Source organism: Erythrolamprus reginae, chromosome Z, assembly GCF_031021105.1.
Source record: "Erythrolamprus reginae isolate rEryReg1 chromosome Z, rEryReg1.hap1, whole genome shotgun sequence".
Lineage (NCBI taxonomy): Eukaryota > Metazoa > Chordata > Lepidosauria > Squamata > Dipsadidae > Erythrolamprus > Erythrolamprus reginae.
Window position 1 is genome coordinate 74381270 of NC_091963.1, and position 19990 is coordinate 74401259.

Below are 19990 nucleotides of genomic sequence, written 5' to 3' on the forward strand. Positions count from 1 at the left end.
TGGGAGACACCCATAGCACTGGAATGTTAGCCATGCCCCTTGTCATTGAAGTTCTATTTATCATGAATTTTTCATCTTCCTTTATAATGCTCTTTAAAGTCTGTCTGACTCTATAGATCCTATGATATCAAACTTGTCACTGTATATGAAAGTTGTTCAATATATACAAATTTTATTAGATATTTAAATATTTATGTCTTTTAATTTGCAGTATGCAAAAAGCAATACATTTTTTGGAGGGCATTTTTAATCTAATACTCTCAAACCATTCGGGTATTTTTAATCTAATACTCTCAAACCATTCAGGTATACATTTAGTTGTCAAAGGGTACTATTATTTTGTGTGTATATCTACAAATGTGTATGTATGTATGTATGTATGTATGTATGTATGTATGTATGTATGTATGTATGCATATAACTTTGCTTCTTAATTTTAAAGTTATATTACTGTTCAAAATTCCACCAATTGAACTTGATAGGACTAAAGTAGTGATTTCTTAACTATAATCTTAGTGATAACTATGAAGCTTGAAGGAAGTTAAAGACAGATATGTGTTTTTCTTAGACTTCAGTTTATGAAGAAATATGCTGCGATTATATAATGATTACATTAATATAAAAATTACTTACTAATTCTTTTTGCTAGCTCAAACTAACATAACTGTCTTCTAGAAGTATTAAAAATAACTTGCTTAAATTGCATCTGCAAAGAAAATAATAACATCAATTCCTTAAATGTCCCAGTGCATGTCCCAGTGCGAATATACAGAGAGGGTTGGCATAGAAATCTAATTAATAATAATGATGATGATGATGATGACGACAAAATTTCATTGACTTGTAACTTTAAACAGACTTAACTTAGAAAGATAACATGGTTAAGTATGGAACATTCTGTGTGCTTCTATTTAAATAATGCTTAATAATTAAAGAAATAAAATGTTTCTAGGAGTCACTTGCTGTAGTTGAAGAGAAATACAAGAAAGCCATGGTTTCTAATGCCCAGCTTGATAATGAAAAAAACAATTTAATCTATCAAGTGGATACTCTAAAAGATGTCATTGAAGAAAGAGAAGAGCAAGTAGCAGAATACTATAGGGAAAATGAAGAAAAGACTAAGGTACTTATATTTATAATTTATTATATGCAGAATGTAGATATTAGATGAAAGAATATTAAAATATATGTTCGTACCTAGGCAATTTGATAATTGAAAATAACATTGCGCACTTTTAATGAAGACCTTACTAAGATCTATGACGGCTCAAACATGGAAAAAGTAATTTGTTCTAGCAGCAATTTCCCATCCTCCTTTTCTTTCTCTTTATTCTAAGCTAATCTTACTAAAGACTAGACATCCATTTGTCTGAAATGATATAGGGCAGGAGTGCCAGAGTAAATTTAATTGAAGATTGGATCAGCGTTATAATTTCCCTCAAAGGGCCAGGTGGGCATGGCTGGAAAAGGGTATCTGGGTGGTCATGTGAATTGGTGTGGCCAACTTTACTTGGCTGGTTTGACATTGCTCAGTTAAGGCTAGGAGAAGAGATTCAGAGGTCTCCAGTAGAGAAAGGAGAGCAAGGTGAACATCAGAGGAGCTTTTTGTCTGAGCGGGGTTACACAAGCAAATGGCAAGGCCGGCGCATCTTCTGGGTTGCAGGTGAGGTGCCTGGTGGGGCTAAGCAGGCTTGGGAGAGCCCCATTACCATTCTTGTGTGACACCTAACAGGCAGTTCAGTTGCCCCCAAGAACACATCATCTCTGTTTGCCTGTCTGTCTTCCACATTTCCTCTGCAATTGTAGAGGCTGTGCCAGCCTTGCCATTTTCATGTGCGATCCCCCTGCCCCCGAAGACAGCGAGGCTCCTCTGAATGTTCCTCTGGATGAAATTTCGGTGCACATCCTGGTCTCTCCTTCCTCTGCTGGAAATGTCCAGATTCTCCCTTCAGTCCCCCTGAATTTGCAAAGCTCTGCTGGTCCTTTGCAGCAGCCAAATGGCGGTGACGCATGACAGGCCAACTGTCTGAGCCTGCCTGTCTGACACCAAATGAGCAGTTGGCCTGCTGCACCATGCCCCTCACCTGACCCTGGCTGCCAAACAATGGGAACTTGAGGGTCTCCATGGGGCACATACGCCTTTGTCCATGGGTGTATCATGCTGCCCCACTCTCCTGTCCTGCTTTACACTGTTTCTGATGCCAGGGGGCCTTGTGGGGCATTGGTGCTTGTACGATGCTGGGAGGTTTAAATGTGCTGGAGTATGGTGGGAGAGACAGGCCATTCGGTTTTAGGCTGGAGTCCATGTTATGTATGTAAATAAGGTATATATAAATAGTGAATTTGTAAATATATTATGTAAATAAAAGGGATTCGCATACTGGTTGCGGCTTGGCTAAGCCGCGGCCAGGAAATTCAAAGGCTGTCAAGCCCCACCTTTACAGGAAAAAAGTTTAAAAGGGACAGCACAGCCACGTGCCCCATGCTTTTTCCTAGCTACATTGTATTCGTTTTGTTACAAATTTGTTATCGTTAAAGCCGATTCCTAATAAAACGAATCAGGCTACAACATGACTAGTGCTTTATTCCAATTTAACAATTGGCAACGAGAGATGAGAACTGATGCATAAAACAACAATGGAAGCCTCATTGGTCACAAAAACTCCTGAATTTTTTGATCCAGAGAAGGAAAGCTGGCAAACATATATGGCAAAATTCAATATATTTTTGGAGGCATCCGGTCTGCAGAATGCCGAGAGCAATAGAAAAATCACTGTGGCTCCCACATCTATGATCTAGTGGAAACATTAACAGATCCAGATCTAGTAAATTCTGTTTCATGAGCCACACTGACATCAAAATTAGCGGCCCACTTCAAGCCAAGAGAATCAATCAACCAATTTGCCACACACCTGCAAGGAGTCCTCTCCAAATGCAAGTTCAAAGTGCCCGAATCGAGGTTAGTCGATGCATTAGTTTTTGGGATGCGGAACATAACATTAAAGAACAAACTCCTCACCGACAAAGACACATTGCTGCAGGATGTCCTCAAAGCAGCCCAAACTATCGAAGTATCCAAAGCAGCTGCAGCTGAAATGAAGAAAAACACGACCACAGTCAACACGCTACAGTCTGAAGGCGACTGGACATCAGAGACTCCCGAAACAGAAGAAAACCCCAACCAAGAGGACGACAGATGCCTGCAGCTCAGGATTTCATACGCCAGACATCAGAGGAACCCACTGGCTGTGCTGAAATGCCAGGGATGCAAGGGCAACCACCCGTGAGCAAAGTGCCCTTTCTGGGATGCGATCTGCCACCACTGTGAGAAACAGGGACAAATCGCCGAAGTGTGCTGCACAATCTCCAGGACGACTTCCATCTACAACCCAGAAGTCATCGTTCATATGGGAACAGCTGGCACAACAAGGACAACCGTCCACCTCAAATCTATTTGAGAGAATATCCCAGGAGAGCAGACGGGAACAACTGAGAGCTGAACCAAGGTAACTGCTACCCCGCAGTAAACTACACCGCCCCCATGGGGAAAATCAAACTGTCTGTATCTTTGCTATTAAACGGCCAACCCTGTAAAATGGAACTGGACACGGGTTCCAGATACAGCATCATTCCCTGGCACAAACTTAAAATGTATATGCCAAGCTTAAACAGAGAACAATTAGATCTGGTTACAACAGTTATACAAGACTTCCAGGGAAACAGGATTCCGCTGTTAGGAAGAGTGAGGGTACCAATAACGTTTAAGAACAAAGTATTAACATTGTCAGTAGTTGTGGTTGACGGGGCTAAACCTACACTATTGGAGATGGAATGGATGGAACCATTGGGAATTGAGATAATGGGGCTCCATAAGTTACAAGAAATCAATAGTACTGACTTTGTCAAGAAATTTCCAGATGTTTTCGCTGCCAGGTTGGGAACGTACAAAGGCCCCCCAGTATCTTTTAACCTAGACCTGGCGATAACCCCACTGAGACTGAAACCCCGCAGAGTCATCCTGCCACTTCTCCTGAAGCTTGACACCCAATTAGACAAAATCATAGGCCAGTGCATCCTAATACCAATAGATTATGTGCCCTGGGAGGCTCCTATCGTGACCCCCCTAAAGCCAAATGGGTCAATAAGAGTGTTCACTGACTACAAATCAACATTGAATAGAGTGCTCCAGCATAACACCTACCCCATCCCAGTGGTACAACACTTGTTACACTCACTGAGGAATGGAAAAATATTTGCGAAACTTAATTTAGCCTAAGCCTGCCAACAACATTTAGTAGATGACAAAATGGCCCTCGCCCAAAGAATAGTCACACACCGCAGAGCCTTTAAATGTACCAGACTCTAATTCAGAGTGAGTATAGCTCGCTGCATATTCCAAAGTCTTCTAAATGGACTGCCAGGCGTCGTACCATATTTTGATGACGTTCTGATATCAGGGGAAACACAAAACCAACTAAATCACAGAATTAGGGGGTCCTGAAAAGGTTTCAGGAGAAAGGGCTTCGATTGAGGGCAGATAAATGCTTGTGGGGAATTCCTAGCATTGAATTCCTTGGATTTAAAATAGATAAAACAGGAATTTACCCCACTGAGGACAAGGTCAGATTCATAAAAGATGCCCCAGAACCCCGAAACAAGATGGAACTACAGACGTTCTTGGAACTATTAAATTTTTTATTGATTGATTTGATTTGTATGCTGCCCCTCTCCGTTTTAAAACAGAAAGCCACGGCAGTGGAACCCCTGCATAGATTGCTACAGAAGGGATCCATCTGGACTTGGGAAAACAAAGAACAGTTCACATTTAACAAAATAAAGAACCTCTTGTTCTCTAATAGCATCATTGTCCAGTATAATGCCACTCTGCCCTTAAGGCTTACCTATGATGTCTCCCCCTACGGTGTAGGTGCAGTCCTTGCCATATCTTTCCAGATGGGACAGAAGCTCCTATAGCTTTCTTTTCAAGGACAAAATCAGTCGCGGAAAGAAATTATAGTCAAATTGATAGAGGCATTAGCAGCAGTTGCAGGAATTTAAAAAAATCACAACTATCTCTATGGATGACCATTTGAGTTAATCACTGACCATAAACCCCTTTTGGGCCTTTTTGCAGAGAACAAAGCCACATCTGCCTTTATGTCCCCAAGAATGACCAAGTGGGCAATTTTCCTTTCCGGCTACAACTATACTTTGAAACACCGGGGGGGATGGGGGAAGGAGATTAGCCATACTGACACCTTGAGACGCTGCCTGGAACCTAAAGTACTTAACAACCCAGCAGCAGCGGCAGATGTTTTGTTAATAGAACTAGACTATCAGCCAATAGTCACAGCAGAGGAAGTAGCATGAGAGACACAAAAGGACAAAATACTTCACACATTATCAGGATACATACTTAAGGGGTGCACAGGGGAAACACCCCAAGACGACTTGAAACAATACAAGAGTAAACAACTAGAGCTATCAATCCTAAGGGGGTGCATCTTGTGGGAGGAAAGTGTGGTTATTCCCCCCATCCTTACAGAAGAGGGTAATGGAAACTCTACACATGGGTCACCCAGGGATAGTGAGAATGAAAAGTCTAGCTAGAAGCCACTTGTGGTGGCCAAGATTGGACCCAGACATTGAACAGTGGGTGGCTACGTGCAGCCCATGTCAGGAATCAAGATCAAACCCCTGAATGGGAAACTCCCAGGGGCCCTTGGTCAAGGATCCACATAGACTTCCATCAACTCATAATCTTTCCTAATAAGAGTAGACGCCTACTCTAAATGGTTGGAAATAATATTAATGGGTTCGACCATGACGTTTGCAACCGTAAAAGCATTGCGGAAACTATTTGCTACACACGGGTGTCCAGATGTGCTTGTATCTGATAACAGACCACAATTTATGGCAAGGCAAATGGTAACATTCCTAGCAGAACTGGGAATTCAACATGCATTAATCTCTCCATATTTGTCTTTCGTAAACTCCTCAAAACCCACCTCTGTCATCAAGTGTGGGGGAACTGAGACATCTCCCCCTGCCTATGTACTATTTGTGTATGATAGGATTGTATGTATGTTTTTATATATTGTGGTTCCTTGTTTTTAGACTTTTTAGACTCAAGCTCAACCCGGATAAGACGGAGTGGCTGTGGGTTTTGCCTCCCAAGGACAATTCCATCTGTCCGTCCATTACCCTGGGGGGGGAATTACTGACCCCCTCAGAGAGGGTCCGCAACTTGGGTGTCCTCCTCGATCCACAGCTCACATTAGAGAACCATCTTTCAGCTGTGGCGAGGGGGGCGTTTGCCCAGGTCCGCCTGGTGCACCAGTTGCGGCCCTATCTGGACCGGGACTCATTGCTCACAGTCACTCATGCCCTCATCACCTCGAGGTTCGACTACTGTAATGCTCTCTACATGGGGCTACCTTTGAAAAGTGTTCGGAAACTTCAGATCGTGCAGAATGCAGCTGCGAGAGCAGTCATGGGCCTACCTAGGTATGCCCATGTTTCACCATCACTCCGCAGTCTGCATTGGCTGCCGATCAGTTTCCGGTCACAATTCAAAGTGTTGGTTATGACCTTTAAAGCCCTTCATGGCACTGGACCAGAATATCTCCGAGACCGCCTTCTGTCGCACGAATCCCAGCGACCGATTAGGTCCCACAGAGTGGGCCTCCTCCGGGTCCCGTCAACTAAACAATGTCGGTTGGCGGGCCCCAGGGGGAGAGCCTTCTCTGTGGCGGCACCGACTCTCTGGAACCAACTCCCCCCGGAGATCAGAACTGCCCCTACTCTTCCTGCCTTCCATAAACTCCTCAAAACCCACCTTTGCCGTCAGGCATGGGGAAACTAAACATCTTCCCCTGGGCACGTTGAATTTATATATGGTATCCTTGTGTGTGTGTGTGTATGTTAGTATAGGGGTTTTTCTTAAATTTATAATATTTTAATTAATTGGATTATGTATTGGATTGTCTTTTCACTTGTTGTGAGCCGCCCCGAGTTTTCGGAGAGGGGCGGCATACAAATCCAAATAATAAATAAATAAATAATAAATAAATGTATTATCGTTATTTTTAGATTTTAATTATTAGATTTGTCATCATGTACTGGTTTTATCACCGTTGTGAGCTGCCCCGAGTCTCCAGAGAAGGGCGGCATACAAGTCTAATAAATCATAATCATCATAATCATATGCTCCTTCGAGTACTGGGCAGGCTGAACCAAGAGTAGCCAAGGAAGCCCTGGCCTGCTGAACTTTAGGGGACTGGCAGAAAAAAATAGACCAGTTCCTGTTAATGCAACACATAACACCAAGCACAACTACAAATATTAGTCCCGCAGAACTCCTAATGGGGCAAAAACTAAGATCGCAATTAGACCGGCTTCACCCCTCTTGCATTAGTCAGTAAACCCAATACCAGAACATAATTTTTGATGTGGGAGAAATGGTTTATGTGAAAATCTTTGACAGGGGGTGACTTGGCTGAAAGGGAAAGAACTTGACAAAAAGGGACCAAAATCCTATGACATGCTCCTAGAGGATGGCAGAGAATGGAAGAGGCATTTAGACCACCTCTGAAGGCGATTAGAATCAGCCAGACTTCATTCAAACAGTAATCCAACCTTAAGCAAAGACTATGAGCATTGAATCCCCACGGGGGAGAACTCTGCTCGACTTCGCCACCCCCAGGACACACAACAACTCACAGATGTTTCGGAGTACCTACCTGAGTTTTTCCAACAATCCAGCAGGGAGAGTCATGGACTCCAGGAGCCAGCGTTGGTGTCACAAACTAAATGCAGGGAGGCTCTACACAAGTGAGGCCTTTGGAGCTCTGTGGAGCCGCAAGCAAGCCGACTTCCTCTACCAGCACCGTCGACTTATCTGATCTGTGCAGGTCCGAACAGGAAAGCTGATGTCCACCCCGATTGGACAATTATATCACATGGCTTAATGAGTGACAGTTTGTAAAGGATTATGAGGGGAAGGATGTATGTAAATAAGATATATATAAATAGTGAATATGTAAATATGTTATATAAATACAAGATATATGCATACCGGCCGCTTATTGGCTAAGCCACGGCCGAGAATTCAGGAGGCTGTCAAGCCGTGCCTCTACAGGAAAAAAGTTTAAAAGGGATGACACAGCTGCGTGCCCCATGCTTTTTGCCTAGCTACATTGTATTCGCTTTGTTACAAGTTTGTTACCGTTACAGATGATTCCTAATAAAACAAATCAGGCTACAATGTGACTAGTGCTTTATTCTGATTTAATAGTCCAGGCTGAGAGTTCAGAATGGGAAGCCCTGGTCCACTGCTGCTTGCCTATTGTCCATGGCAGCTTCCTATTTTTAATCTCTTTCCCCATTGCAGTTTGTGCAGTTTGGCTGACCCTCCCCCAAGTCTGCGGAGAGGGGCGGCATACAAATCCAATAAATAAATAAATAAAATAAATACCCCAGCATTGACTCCCTGGGTACCTTCTCCAGCTGCACCCAAGCACCGATGTCCTGCCAGCCCCTTCCCAGGTATCAGAAACAGCCATGTGCAAGCAGCCTTTGCCCACCAGCTCCCCAGGCATCCTTCCCAGCCCCATTTGCCCAAGTGGGCAGCCTGCCATGCTTACCTCCTCCTGCCAGTCTTTCTGTAGGGTGAGGCAAGGCCAGAAACCTTGCAAAGAGTCTGGACGCAGAGGTGAGAGGCCAGGCCAGGTGCAGAAGCAAGAGGCTGGGCGAGGCAAGGCCAATTAGCACATCCAGTCTCCCCATGCTTGCCACCACCTATGTATGTGCATGTCAGGATGGGGTGGGCTGGGCCAAGGCAATGTGGACCAGCCCCTTGCAGTTTCCAAGATGATATTGTGGCTGGATCTGACCAAATTACAGGCCGAATTCAGCCCACGGACCTTGAGTTTGACACTCTGGGTATAGAGTCACTTGCCTGATCAGACGGATGGACTGGAAAACCAAGGTCCTTTCCAACTGTGTTATTCTGTTATTCCTTGCCCATGATAATTACAATTTACTAAAACAGATTTGAAAAATTGTGTGAGATACAGGGATAAATTAACAATATTGGCCTAATGTTAAGCATTGGAGACACAGGGAATCTATTCAGAATTAAGTCTTGATTACAATATTGAATTTAGGGGGTTAGAGTGAGGATGAGGTTGAGGTCTACTATTCAGAAATTGTGAAAATGCTTAAGCCAGATTTCTAATTGGGTTCCTTTAACTGTGAGTAGTTACTATTCCTGTCTACATAATAAAGAATCTTGAAATTAGCTTACATTATTGTAACAAGCTTCAAAGTATTATTTCAGAGGAACCAAATCTCCTGAAATAAATTTTAAAGTCAACTAATTTCCACTTTTTTTAATGCAGGAATTGGAAAGACAGAAACATATGTGCAGTGTTCTACAGCATAAAGTAAATGAACTCAAGGAAAGCCTTTGCCAAAGAGATGAACTAATAGAGGTACATACTCATGCTTGGAAATAACTAATAATATTGTGATAGTAATATGGTCTATAATTTATTTTCCTTAATTTTGACATTTTTATATTGTTTGTACTTTTCCTCCAAGCTTATATTTTGAGGAATTTTCTTTACATAAAAAACACAAGTTTTTTCTTTATATGAAGGGCTCCAGATAGCAAAAAATCTTGATACAAATTGTTTCTGTTTCTGCTTGCGTGCAGAAACGATTGCAGTGCTTAGATATTCTATTCATATATCATTTATTTTCACGCCCAACACTCTTTATTTCTGAGCCAGCTGGTTTAATTTCCAGACTAGTTCTAAATTATTGGATATCTTGGTTTGTTAATGCTGAAACTGCAAAACTTCAAAACTTCAGTTTCATGATCCTTATTTACTTACGTTTTAAAAACTTTTACATGCCATTAATAATTCCAATATGTTTAAACAATTAAATTAATTAATAAACAATAGCACAAATGATAAAATGTAGAATAAACATGATTAAATTTACAATAAAATATTAAGACAGTTTATAATGTTTTTGGACAATAATGTGGCTACCCTAGCTATTAACTACTGTATTTTTCACTCCATAAGATCCACTTTTTTCCCTCCCAAAAGTGGGTGGAAATGTTTGTGCTTCTTATAGAGCAAATACAGGCAACAGGCAGTAGTGGTGAACAACAGTGATGATCCCCATCACCTGGAACAGCTGATTGGCAGTATTTCAGGATGCCAATCCAACTGCCGATCAACTGCTCAGAGGTGAAGGCTCAAGCATTCCCCAGTGGAGGCATCAGACATGGAGGAGGCAGACTGTTTGCTGCAACAACACTAGCCAGATAAATACTGGATGGACGCTGGGAGGCAGAGGCAGATTTCCCCCCCCCCTCCCTTGTTTTCCTTCTCTAAACCTAGGTGTGTCTTATGGTCAGGAGCGTCTTATGGAACAAAAAATATAGTAGGTTCTCACATGAAGCAGTTTCTTCTCAATTTAACTTTGCTCATATAAACATGCTGCTTTAAAATTGATGAAAATAAAATTTTAATTGAATTCTTGCATTTTTCCTGTTAATGGATTGAAGTCTTTTATATTCTTATTGAATTGGCATAGTTCTTCCTCAATCTAGGGCAATGATGGTTAATCTTTTAAGCTGAAATTGGAGTGCATGTTCGCTGGAGCGGCAGAACTAAGAAGAGAGTATTATTATTATTATTATTATTATTATTATTATTATTATTTATTAGATTTGTATGCCGCCCCTCTCTGAAGAGTAACTGACCAGTACACAAGAGCTAGCTGCTCTTCTGGGTTCTGTTGTGTGCATGTGCACTGGCCAGCTGCTCTTCCAGAAGAACAGCTGGCAACAGTACTCATGCCTAGATAGAGAGCTCAGCATACCATGGATTCACCATCATGGATCTTGGGAAGTTTGAGGATTCTTGTACATTGTGTAGCACTGCACTCTTTTGGATAGCTTGCACTTAAGTTCCTGGGTTCCATTAGAACCGCTCTCTCAGCTTATGAGTCACAACCCTGAATCCCTGGGACCACTTTGGCCTTTCCACATCCTCTGTAATTTCTCATTTGGATTCTGATCTTTCTCCAGCTTCTCATGCTCCTCTCTCCTGGTGTTGCTGTCACTTCACACTATTGCATTACATCCATCATCATCATCACCCTGTCTTTTATTCCGTGTCTACTCTCATGATGTCTGATTGATTGATTGGCCAGTACATGCTTGTCTGTTGGAGCTGGAAATTCCAAACAATTTTAGCCCTGCTATTCTCTGTCACCTTTTGTGGAATCTCCCATCTGGACTTGAGAGAGTATAGCCCATACGTTATGTAGATGTTACACAATGTCAGCATATTGTTCAATGTTTCTGTTCCTGACTATATCTTGCACTCTGCCACTATGTTGGCTCTTGAAGCAATTCTCTGCAGAATCCGAATCTCATATGCTAGCTTTCTGATTTTATGAATCTGGTGCTTAGTGCCTGTTTCTGTGCCATTATCATGAATGTTTCAGTGCTTTTCTTTACCTCAGCCCTTTCAGTCCATGAGTGGGATTTCCCATTGTCTGCCAACTCAGCTATCTGTTGATAGAACATTGATAGGTCTTGTCTTGCTTAACCTTCCTGCCATGCCTGTCCCTATATTCGATAGCATCTTTCATCTCACTAATGCACTGTTTGCCTGCTTTTTACCTGGTGTAAACTCTCTGAATATTCGGCTTGAGGTGGAAACCTCTGTACATTGTGGGGAATTTCCAGGTCTTCACATCAACAACTCCCATGTCCTCTTTTGGCCAGTCCACTATACCAACTGGAAATCTGATAACTGGCAGATTATATGTGATAGTGTAGATCTTCTCCTTTCCATTGAGATTCAGGATCTGTCTCATTGTTAGGAGTACTGTACAGTGATACCTCATCTTACAAACGCCTCATCATACAAACTTTTCGAGATACAAACCCAGGGTTTAAGATTTTTTGCCTCTTCTTACAAACTATTTTCACCTTACAAACCCACCGCCACCACTGGGATGCCCCACCTCCGGACTTCCGTTGCCAGCAAAGCACCCGTTTTTGCACTGCTGGGATTCCCCCGAGGCTCCCCTCCATGGGAAACCCCACCTCCGGACTTCCGTGTTTTTGTGATGCTGCAGGAGAATCCCAGCAGCGCAAAAACAGGCGCTTCGGCTGGCAAAAGGGGTGAATTTTGGGCTTGCACGCATTAATCGCTTTTCCATTGATTCCTATGGGAGACATTGTTTCATCTTACAAACTTTTCACCTTAAGAACCTCATCCCGGAACCAATTAAGTTTGTAAGACAAGGTATCACTGTACTTAGATGTTGGTGTCTTTCTTGCTTCCTCTTCCTTGTTCCATGTAATTGTAGAATACCAAGGGACTTACAGCTAGTTTGTATGTCTGCACTATGGCTTATTGGTAATTCCACCCTATCAAACTTAACTAACTTCCCTCTCCTTATTATCAGTCACCCATACATCTCCAGTTCAAATCACATCTGAGTGTCCTACTTTAAATCTACATTAGATGAATCAGCAAATTACTTTCCTTCTCTTGACTTTAATGCAGCCATACCCTCTCAGACCAAATGATACTCTTAACTAATTTTCATTGTAGATCTACATTAGGAAGATCATCAAGTCAACATCTCATACATCTTCACATATGTCGTCCCTGTAGAAAAGATGGGTTGTTGGAAATTCCACTCTTGAACTTCTATCCCTATCCAGTCATCATGATTGTCTGGCTGAGGAGCTCTCGTATGCAGGATAGGGGATGGTGCCATCATCTTGATATATGCCAGATTGATGGCCACTGATGTAACCTTTCTTGAATTCATTTCCAGAGTGGTCTTCCATAGCCCCATTGAGTTTTTGAGGAATGTACTTAGTGTCCTATTGATTTTGTATAGGTCCAGGGATCCACATTGCAATTTACATGTTTTGAACAAGGCTTTAATTTTATACCCTCAGCTAACTCCACAGTTTTCTGCAAAACTTTAAAATTCACATGATCCATTCTTCTATGGAGTAGATAGATAGAATTATCATGTGGCTTTTTGTTGTCAAAAACTGAGTTAGCCCTACTTAATGAATTATCCTTTAGCACAAATAAACCATTTTCTAACCTTGCAGTAACATTTTTACCTGGTTTTTCTATTTTACATTTATTTTTCTCAAATGTTGCAATATATCCTGCATTTACTAGAACCCTTACAGATAGCAAATTATATTCTAATTTAGGTATACATGACAAACTCTCATTTAACCATTAACATTTTGTTTTACCTTCTCCAGAGCCTTCAGTCTTTTAAAAGAGTGCTGAATCCTCCCCTTCCCCAGAATTCGCTTGGTCCTCTGCATAGCAGGACGTGTGGTGGCTCAACTCTCTGCAAGGCCTTCTAATCCTTCCCATTCCTCTTAATTCTTCCGCCAGGTGGCACTTCTCTCTGATCTACAATAGAAGTTAAAATCACCAGATAAATCCTTAAGCCTTTCCGGTTCCCTTCCCCTCACTCCTCCAAGGGTGTGGAAATCACAGAGCCTTGTTATCTAGACTCCAATCAAGTTTTTCTTGTGATGAGGCTCTTTAACTGCAACCAGTCGCTGGCTAGCATTTGCCTCGCTGCTACTGGCCATTTTTCTATAATCTATCATCCTTGGGGCTTAGTCTTTCCTATTGAATTTTGCTCTAAAGCATTCATCTTAGTGCTAAGGTCCAAGCGCTTGTTAAAATTTAGTGCCATCGGCCTGCCCACGCAGCAGCTGTTGGTACCAAAAGCCCTGCCGCAGGCCCTGAGCCGATCGGGTTCTGCCCCGACGCCACGCTCTACCATTCTAGGTCCTCCATCTGGGATTCCAATCATTAGGAGAAAAGTAATTATCTGCTTGCTATTTCTCAAGGAGGGCCTAGCTCCTACACTCTCTCAACAAAGCCTCCTAGAGTATCACCGCAGGAGTAAAGAGTTGTAGAGGCCCCAAGACCAGGGCCTTGGGCATCCAAACCTTGCTATTTGGGGTTATTATTATTCATTTTTATCAATACTAAATTTTTAAAAAATGTTGGCTTGCTTCCTGGTGATCTTCCACAGCTTCCAAAAGGAATCCCACAGGCAATAAAGGCTCCCAAAAAGGCAATAGGCAATCGGGATGAGATTGAATCAATTCCCTAGGCCTCTACTTCTCTAGCCAAGGAACCATCTGTTTCCAAACCCACTAGAGCAGAAAAGCGCAGGGACCAGACCTTGTAGTCTCTACATGAGCAGGCTGCTAAACATCTCAGGGTTCAAGCCCAGATCCATGTCAATGCCCCTGTTTCAGCAGATCCTCCAGATCTACCTATGGCAGGAGATTTCAGCTCAGCTTTAGATGAGCCTAATCTAAACAGACCACAAGCTGACCTATGGGGCTCAGGTATAGAGGCCATAGAGGATCGCCAAGTTCCCCCCTCTCAGCCAGGCCCAAACCAGGCACCTGGGGTAGAACCTTCAACCTCTCAGGATGCTTCTAACATTCCTCCTGATTTTCAAGCTATGCTAATCTCAGGCCATTGACTCCTGAATTCTGGCTCTCAATGAGCACTCTACTTCTGCTGTTCCTCCTTGTTCCCAGAATCTAAATACTCTATGATTAGCCTCATAACCAACAGAATACAATTCCCTTGCTCTATGAGGTCCCTTTCACCTTACTTGCATAGAAATTTGCACCCATGCTGGTGCACCAAACATTTGCAAATGTAAGATTAGTTTTTCTTCCATACCAACAAGTAAATGGTATTTCACCAGTTGCTCATTAACTACATTATTAAGATCATGTTTAACACACATTATAGCTTCACCCCAAAGGTTTTTTTGGCAAATCAGAATTTTAAGTCATAGCTCTAATCATAGTTTGCAATGTCTGTCCTCTCTGCTCAGTTATAAGCATTATGTTGAGGTCTATAAGGATCAAAATGCCTATGTTCTATTCCAGCTCTCTGCAACATGGTTTCAAATTTCCTATTTGTAAACTTTTTACCGTTATCAGTTACAACACTTACAACTTTCCTGTTCTTTTTTCTTTCTACAAATATTATCCAGTTGAGAAAATGTTGATACGCTGAGGCTGCATTCTGGACCATTTGGAGTCTCCGAACACTTTTCAAGGGTAGCCCCATGTAGAGCGCATTGCAATAATCAAGATAGGAGGTGATGAGGGCCTGAGCGACTGTGCATAGAGCCTCTGGGTCTAAATAGGGTCGCAGCTGGGCAAAGGTCCCCCTGGCCACAGCCGAGAGGTGATGATCAAGGCTTAGCTGTGGATCCAGGAGGATACCCAAGTTGCGAACCCTATCTGAGGGGATTAAAGTTTCTTCCCCAGGACAATGGTCAGACAGATCGAATAGTCCTTAGGAAGAAATGCCCACAGCCACTCAGTCTTGTCTGGGTTGGCCCTGATCCAGACTCTCACAGCACCAGCACATCACATCCACTGCTTCACTGAATTGGCATGCGGTGTAGATGTATAACTGGGTATCATCAACATACTGTCTCCTACGTCTATGGAGCAAATCAAAAACTGAGTTAACATTAATTACTGGATTGTCATGAATCCAATGAAGAAAGAATTATGTAAACTTGATGCAACTCAGAAAAAATCCGTTCCTTTTCATGTAGCCCTTGCAAAATCTTTTTCATAAACTATAAATGAGCTAAAATATCTCCACCTTTCATTAAACGGTCCCTAAACAATTTACGTGTAAGGTGAATGTGTACACCCATAAATCCTTTTCAATATGTCTCAACACCTAGCAGCAGATTCTTCTCCACGAATATTTAGTAGCTGCTGATCATTTGATGTCAATCCCATTGTGCTAAGAACCTTTTCATTGTCCCATTTAAAGGGAGCTCTTTTTTTTTTGTGGCATCTTCATCATTTGGAGTATCCCAAACTGTTACATCCAGTGGATTAATAATTACAGTCCATAAACCTTCCTTACACAGAATAAAGCTACATTTCATAGACCAGGAAACATAGTTTGTTCCATCTCAGTATCTTATTGGCAATATCTCACTGGCATTAACTTTCTGGCATTACTTCTCTCAACTCATAACCAGTGTTAAGGTATGTGCAGAGCAACCCTTGAGTTATCAAGGACTTACATATAAAAACTGGGTATTGAAGTAGATATGAGTAATGATAGAGTCACACCCAGAGATACAGAGTTAGTGTTTACTTTAAGAAACAGCACAGTCCAAATAAACATTCCAGGTCATACACGTTCATATCAGTCAATCTCTAGAAGTACAATAATCTTACCAGTTTGTCTTTGTCATATACATTCTGTCCGGATATATATGCAGTGTAACACAGGAGGACTAGATAAGATACAGGAATATAATGTGGCAATTAATGAACCAGATAAATGACGAAGACACATTTGTAGACAACAGTAGTTTTATTCAGTGCAAAATACGTAACTTCTGCTTCAGTCTTCTATATACAGGAACTTTACATCAGCTATATTCAGCTTACTTACAAGTAGATACTCAACCAATCCAGGTTTCTAGTAGATACTAAACCTATCCAGATTTCGTCGTATCACTGCTCCTACTCTACTCAATACTTTAACTTACCCTAAAACTGCTCTAGCCAGCCAAGTAACAACCACCACCATCAACAGCAAACAACAGCAAATTCCTCAGCTCTACTCTGCAAGGGCTCCTCAACTCCTTCCACATTAAGAAGGGAGCGAGTCACCCAAAACAGGATGACTGGGTGAGGATCTGCAGACACAATAAGAGCTGAAAGATGAGTACATTTTACTGCTTTTATTGCCACTAGGTAAGTCTTAATAAAGGTTCTTACCTGTGTTCGGTCAGTTTCAGAGTTACTGGATCTCCAACGTCGCTCCACACTAGCGTTTCATCTCCTGGAGTTCCTCAGTAAACCAAGGATCTCTCCAGGATTCACTGCCGCGGAGAGGCCACAAATGCGCAAATCAGTCTAAACCTTATTCCAGACAGTCACCAGGGACTCAGCCGGGCTGCAGACAAGCGAGTCAGGTATATCCCAAGCTCCCACTGGAACCCTTCAGGGTCTGTTAGGCGCCTGGGGCAGAACCACCTAATTGGCTCTTCCTCCCTGCAGTGGGGGATTGGCATCTTAAAGTCCAGCCTCAACAGGGAATAATCTGACCATGAGACGGGTGAGATGTCTATGCCCCTTAATACCAGATCATTACTCCAGTGTCCCGAGAGAAACACCAAGTCAAGTGTGTGTCTCCACCCATGAGTCGGACCCTGAATTACCTGGGTCAGGTCCATGTTTGCCATGGAAGTCATGAAATCCTGCATTTCATCTGAAGCGTCACCGAGCCCAGACTATAAGCCTGGAGAACCCCACTGCCAGCCCGGCTATGACTGCAAGCAGTGCAGGCAGGGCTGTTGCAATGTAGTTGGGAGGCAGGTATGTTAACAGCAAACTGAACTGAACCCCTGAGTCCAATTTCAAGAGGAGAAGCTGACAGCCCTGCAAGGGCTTAGAGTCTTCTGGACTATGATTGCCACTCCCCCTCCCTTACCTAGTGTCGCAGCTGATGCAAGACCTGAAACCCGTCTGGGTACATCTCTGAGAGATGAGCTCCCCCCTCATGTCCCAGCCAGGTTTCAGCCCCCTCCTCCAAGAGCAAGTCTTGGACCAGGGGGGCTTTGTTGACAACTGACCTGGCATTGAGTAGCAGCAGTCTGAGACCAGGGCTCTGACATCGTCTGACACCAGCTATTCGGGATGAGACCGAGGGGCCGGACCAAGTAATCACTTTCAAGCAGTGAGTCCTGGTTCTCCTGGAGCAGCCTACCCCACAGCTTCCATCATACCAGCCTCTCCAAGTCAAGGCCATAATGCCCTGGCTCTCACCTCCACCTGAGGTCCTCCCCATCCTCACTAGCCTCCTTATTTCCAAGCAGACCTGCCCTCCCATTCATATCAGTTTCGGAGTTAACACACTCAGCAGGGGAGACACCAGCCAAGTGTAATCTCACCAGTGCAGTACAAAGCAGTACTACTACTTCATATGATCTTGAAACTACACTCTGACTACACTAGGACTTTAGTAGCTTTTCTGACAGCTGCAGCACACACTAGAACAGTGATAGTGAACCTATGGCATATGTACCACAGGTGGCACACGAAACCATATCTGAGGGCCCTGATGTGTTGCCCTATGTCAGCTCAGGTTTTCAGTCCTTTTCGGCCATTTTTGCTCTTCCCAGGCTTCAGGGAAGCTTCCTGAAGCCTCTGGACAGCAAAAAAACAGTCCAACAGGAAGTTCATGTGTGCATCACTTCCAGCTTCCTTTTCTCTGTCAGAGGTCTTCAGGAACTTCTTCACCTTTGGACAGTTGCAGCCAGACCTTGCATAACTCTGCCCATTTCTTCTGCACACAGCAAGCTTTCCTGAAGGCCTCTGCAGCTGATAACAGAGGTCCAGATTTGTTTGAAGCTCTGTTAATGGCTAGAGATGCCTTCAGTAAAGCCTTGCTGGCTGCAGAACAAATGAACAGAAATGTGCAAGGCCTGATTGCAACTATCTGAAGATAAGTAGTAGGACAGCTCCATAGCTTCAGTGAGGCATGTGCATGTGTGGGGGGAGGGCATTGCATTATGGGTGTGGACACCCACGTGCATCCTATTGCATGCGCGTGCACCTTTTAGTACCTGACCCAAAACAGGTTCTCCATCAGTGCTCTAGAGCTTCAGATGGAATCAGGCTTAGTATATTTTCCGCAATCAAAACAACATGCAATGTAATTTTAGCAGTTGACTAACTTCTCTCTGAGTGTTTTCATTTATTTATTAAATTTTTATGCTGCCTGTCTTTCTTATAAGGACCCTTAGAGTGATCCTGATCTTAGCCTCTAACTCATTTTCTGACAGGTGGAGGGGTATGTACTGTTTTTCTTTTTGATCATATACCAAGTGATTAAACAGCCATTTGTCCATGGTTATAGTGGCTGCAGCCTACACCAATTCATCGGTGATGATGGTAGTAGAGATTGTCATGAGGGCTCTATTGGCATCTTCTAGCATCTCCATCCCTAAAGAGATTTGATAATCAACTTCAAAGATTGACTGTAACTAGTTTGCACATTATCTTATACCTCATATCATCTGCTGTTGGCAGTGATGTTCCATTAGGTATTAGCTGCACATCTTCCTCGTCTTCTTGAGAATGTGATATAATGTGTAGTTGATGTTTCTTAAGTTGTGAGGGCAGCTTTCTCTTCACATTGTTGAAGCATTGGGTAACTAACCATTTCTCAGTTAGTGAGGATGCAGGTCTTCTTCCCAGCCATACCTCATATGTTTCATATATCCTCTCTCATTAAGTCTGTTGGTATAGTATAGGGGTAGGCAAAGTTGGCTCTTCTATGGCTTGTGGTCTTCAAATCCCAGAATTCCTGAGCCAATCATGCTAGCTCAGAAATTCTGGGAGTTGAAGTCCACATATTATAGAAGAGCCAACTAGTATAGAAGCATTCCATCAAACCAGTCTTTTTTTTTTTGCCTCATCCATCTATAGTGATACCTCGTCTTATGAACTTAATTCGTTCTGTGACGAGGTTCATAAGTAAAAAAGTTCATAAGATGAAACAATGTTTCCCATAGGAATCAATGTAAAAGCAAATAATACGTGCAAACCCATTAGGAAAATCCAAACTTTAAGGCTTAAATAAAAAAGCAACGGGTGGACAAAGTGAAGGCTAACGGAGTGGAGATAGGCAGCGAGGAGAAGTGAGGAATGGAGGTCCTAACAAAGGCTAACGCTGCCCAAATTGCTCCCAAAATCACCTCTCCAAAAGCTTCTTACCCCGCCCCAAATTGCTCCCAAAATCACCTCTCCAAAAGCTTCTTACCCCGCCCCACATTGCTCCCAAAATCACCCCTCCAGACGCTTCCACCCCAAGTCTTCATA

The 19990-nt window shown here is 42.8% G+C and overlaps 1 protein-coding gene across 3 annotated transcripts in view; it reads left to right on the top strand.

The window, feature by feature from the left end:
• Positions 1-19990, top strand: part of LRRFIP2 (LRR binding FLII interacting protein 2) — a 366589-nt gene that overhangs the window by 274575 nt on the left and 72024 nt on the right. For all 3 annotated transcript variants that reach the window (XM_070726340.1, XM_070726338.1, XM_070726339.1), the window contains exons 7-8: positions 953-1123; positions 9402-9494. In XM_070726340.1, the coding sequence (XP_070582441.1) occupies positions 953-1123; positions 9402-9494 (264 nt within the window). The remainder of the gene's footprint in view (positions 1-952; positions 1124-9401; positions 9495-19990) is intronic.